Raw genomic sequence first — 4,679 nt, 5'->3', positions numbered from 1 at the left:
TACGCTTGCGAGTTTTCTACAAACACAAGCCTAAAGCGTGATGATATTCGACTCTAATACAAAAAATCTTCAAACAAAAATGGAGCAATTAGTATAGATGGTCCTATTAAGAAGATATATACTCTTGGTAAGTATTTAGACATAGTGAATTATAAAACCCCAGAAGATGTTCATGTACATGATATGTTGAAAAATGAAATATCTCAATAAATTATGTCGTTATAAGGAAAGAAATATAATCGAAAAGAAAAACTTGTTGACAACATTTTTGTAAATGATGTACTGCATCACATTATGAATATCTAGCAATCGAAATAAAATGATGCTGTCATACTAAAATTAAATTTATTTGAAAATTTGAAGTTTCTAGATGTGATCTAGGTAAATAAGAATTTTACTCTTTTTTCCTTAACCAAACTTTTGTTCTACTGAGTTTTTAGAGTAAGGTTTTAATAAGACAACATATATTTTTAATACTCTAAAATAACTGTAATTTTTTACCTTTATTTGATTTTTTTATCTCATTGAATTTTTATCAAACAAGATTTAATGAGGCAGATATTTTGTAATGTGTCATTCAAATGTAAGTGTTGTTAGTGGTAAGTTTATTATTAAATGACAATTATATCTCTATAACCTTAAAAATTGTTACTATTGTATTCTTAGTCCTTCCTTATATATTTGAGACTTTGGTTCTCATTATAATATATATAAATCTATTGACTTCTCTCTATTTTATTCTCTTTTTCTTTAGTTTATAACAAAACTTTGCTTTTAAAGCTAAACTATTTGTTGTCATGTGTACTGGGTGTTGGATTTAATGCCTTGCATTTATGTTGCCAATAAATGTTTATGTTATGTGAATCCATTAGGTTCTCGAGGAAGATAGAGATGTACTCTTAACACTATGTGACTCTTTGAGTTATTTTCATCAAAATTTAATATAATTGATTGTGTTTTAATTGACATAAAAATATTAGAAATATAGTAGGTTAAACCAATTGATTAGTCACTTGAAATAGGTAATCAAATAAAATGGAAAAGTCGGGTCTAATATGATTATTGAGTATATTATTAATTTGCACGTTCAGGAATTAATTAAACGATGGTTAAATGGAATCATGAATCCCAACTACTTAATCCTCAAAAGTTTCCTAATTTGTAGTGTTGTGTGTTTTGAATCGACATCCAACCTTTTTCCCCCCATTTTCAAAAATTCAAATTCATATTTTGTGTGTTTAATAGTTAGAATTAAATTAACTATTATGTAATTAAAAAAAATATTCCTCAAGGGATCGATAGCTTAGAACTTTGTAAAAACATGAGTACATTGAAAAAAAAAAATAAAAAATAACCCTTAGTTTTTAACCCACTCTAACGTAGGTTTTTGGCACCGCCCCTGCTCCCATCATTTTTTTTTTCCCAAGGTATTCGACAAAATATCGACCATTAGAAGAAAATATTGAAATAGGGCAAGGAAAAAAATGCTTTTCTTCTGCGTGGGAATTAAATTGAATCACTTGGCTCCAACCATCACAAAATGCTTACTCTATTCCTTCCTTGTCGATACCTTGTGTAATTCCTACCTTTTCCTCCATCAAAAGTGAAAACATTGTAGTAATAAATTACCCAAAAAGAGATCTTACTAGTATATATTACATTCACATCAGTCTATCATTCACACAAAAAATATAAGCTGAGTCCCTGAACCATGACTTTCCATTGCATGTTCGCCTTCTTATTTTTCGTACTTGGCGATCATCTTCTAGTCGATGGCCTAGGCTGCAATTGGGGAACCCGTGCCACACACCCTCTCCCTAGTAACATAGTTGTCAAACTGATGAAAGACAATGGATTTAACAAAGTGAAGCTATTCGAAGCTGATCCTAAGGCTTTGCAGGCTCTTGGGAGGTCCGGTATCCAAGTCATGGTCGGGATTCCCAACGATATGTTAGCATCTTTGGCTGGTAGCGTTTCAGTTGCCGAGGAATGGGTGTCTAAAAATGTTTCTTACTATAAATCCAACAGGGGAGTGGACATAAGGTTAGTTTTTTAAGCTTATGTTGTTTGAGTTTGATCTTGAATTTCTTGCAGTTGCTTTCAAAATTGCCGGTGAAAATATACGTGTTATTGATCAAGAATTTCATCTTGTACTCGAGTTTTTTAGGTATGTTGCTGTTGGAAATGAACCATTTCTCAAGACTTACAGCAATAGATTTACACAAACAGCATTTCCTGCTCTCAAGAATATCCAGGCTGCCCTGATTAAAGCAGGTTTAGGTCGCGACATCAAGGCTACGATTCCACTCAATGCAGATGTCTACGAAACAGCTGCCGGTGTTCCCTCCGCTGGAAATTTTCGAGCTGATATTCATGGTCTTATGGTATCTATCATCAAATTCCTCGATAGGAATCGCGCACCCTTTATGGTTAACATTTACCCTTTTCTTAGCCTTTACGCGGATCCCCATTTTCCAGTTGACTATGCATTCTTTGATGGCACTTCTTCCCCTGTTGTGGATGGCTCCATCACTTACACCAATGTCTTTGATGCCAATTATGACACACTAGTTTCGGCCCTCGAAAAAAATGGATTCCCATCAATGCCGATTATCATTGGAGAAGTTGGTTGGCCTACAGATGGGGATTCTAACGCGAAAATAGAATCCGCACGCAGATTCAATCAGGGTCTGCTCAACCGTATAAATCGAGGCCAAGGCACCCCGAAAAGACGAAGCCCTCCAGACATTTACTTCTTTTCCCTCATTGATGAAGATGCTAAAAGCGTTGACCCGGGCAACTTCGAGCGCCACTGGGGCATATTTTACTTCGACGGAACCATCAAATATACCCTAAAGTTGGGCAATAATCGAAAGCTAACGGCTGCAAAGGGAGTGAAGTATTTGGCAAGGCAATGGTGCATAATGGCACCTAATGCTAATACAATGGATCCCAGTTTGACTCAGAGCATTAATTTTGCTTGCACCTATGCAGATTGCACAAGTCTTGGGAATGGATCTACTTGTGGAGGGCTCGATGCTAAGAGCAACGCCTCGTATGCCTTCAACATGTATTATCAGACGATGAATCAACGGAGAGGGGCTTGTGATCAGTTCCACGGTTTGTCTGTAATCACAAGAATCGATCCTTCACCCCGAAGCAGTTCTTGTAAATTCGAGATAATGATAGACACCGGTCGACATGAAAATGCTACAAATCCAGGCACATCATCAGCTGGAAAAATGCAAAATCCATCTTTCTTTATAGCATTTATGCTGGCATTGATCCTTTGTTGTGTTTATTGAGTTGATTCATTGTTGTTCCTTATTTCATCATTAATATTTTTTTCTTAATTTCCATTGTTTCCTTTTGTAATTTCTTGGCTTTCATGGCCGTGTACTTGTACAATCAATGTCATATATTATACTTTAATTAAATCCAAGTGTTGTGACTATCGGATGCTAGGACTTGAGGTGTCACAATGTTCCTAGCGATGTCACGGAGACCAAAACCGATTGTTAATGGTGCTTATGAAAACGAGAGGGGGATTGAAAAGTGACAACACGTATTTGTCGACAAAATGAAGGTTGACAAAACAAGAAAAGTTTAAGATATTCCTTGTAATTAAAATATTGTGTGATTAACAAACATTGTAGTATGACTATATTTACCTTAATTATATTTTTTAATCACATATTTTATAAAAAATCACTTATTAATCTCGACCTAAAACACGGAATAATAGAGAATAAAAGTATTAGTTTTAAAAGTAATTTAAAAAAAAAAAAAAGAACAGAAAATGTCAGCCAATAAAAAAGAAAAATTTATTTCTCCTTCCGTCACTGCCACGTAGAAAATCCAGTCGCCATCTTTCTTCATACTCGAAACTCTTTTTAATGGAGTACATTCATTTCCTTATGTAATGATAAATTCTTTCCAAAAACACAATTTCTATTTACCGCATTCAAAATTCAAGATTCTGCATTTTCCTGAAATACATATTTGCTATTTACAATGTCAGTTCTTAAAAAATAAAATCGAATTTCTTTGCTTTTCCCAGTTTGGAAAATAATTCTGTCGGCTATATGAAGTTAAAGAGTTCATTGATTCTGTACGATAAGGAGGGGATTTTCGTTATTAGCATCAATTTATTATCTACAATATCGCTGTTAGAGGAGTTGTTTGATGGCGGCCACTTCGAATTTTTTGGTGGGCCAAAGGGATTTCAAAATGTTATGTTTCACAAGGGTTTTCATTCGTATGTCCAATAGCCCGAGAGTTTTGAGGTTCAAGGGCAATTGCTCCGAATATTATAGTAACAGTTTGATGAATTATAAGTTTGTTACAAAGAGGAAGAGTTATGGGGTGCAACTGCAGAATGTGAAGGCATATGCTCCTTGTATGCTGCCGTTGCTGCATGATTCAGAGGAGGCTGTTACGGTGGAGGACCCGCATAATGGGCTGAATTCTTGGGATTTCAATGGCACTTGTGACGAAGGAAGCGGCGGTTCAAATAGAGGAAGTTCCACTGGGTTGGGAGACCAGGACTTCCCCAAGAAAATCATGATTGCAGTGGATGTTGATGAGGGTATATGGTTTTTCGTTTATTATAGTTGTTGATTCAGTTCTCTCTATATATACTCACACGTACATATGTACATTAGCATTTGTATGTTTAA

At 35.1% G+C, this 4,679-nt stretch overlaps 1 protein-coding gene across 1 annotated transcript; it reads left to right on the top strand.

Moving 5' to 3' along the window:
* Window positions 1–1,656: 1,656 nt before the first annotated feature.
* LOC111403741 (glucan endo-1,3-beta-glucosidase 5-like) lies at window positions 1,657–3,442 on the top strand. The gene is made up of 2 exons (XM_023032352.1): window positions 1,657–2,043; window positions 2,168–3,442. The coding sequence occupies exons 1-2, from the start codon at window positions 1,712–1,714 to the stop codon at window positions 3,303–3,305; spliced, it is 1,470 nt and encodes a 489-aa protein (XP_022888120.1). The 5' UTR covers window positions 1,657–1,711; the 3' UTR covers window positions 3,306–3,442.
* The last annotated feature ends 1,237 nt before the right edge of the window (window positions 3,443–4,679 follow it).

The sequence above is a fragment of the Olea europaea genome, chromosome 11, assembly GCF_002742605.1.
Source record: "Olea europaea var. sylvestris chromosome 11, O_europaea_v1, whole genome shotgun sequence".
In the NCBI taxonomy this organism is placed as follows: domain Eukaryota; kingdom Viridiplantae; phylum Streptophyta; class Magnoliopsida; order Lamiales; family Oleaceae; genus Olea; species Olea europaea.
The sequence above is the reverse complement of the archived record's forward strand: the minus strand, read 5'-3'. Positions and strand labels throughout refer to the sequence as shown.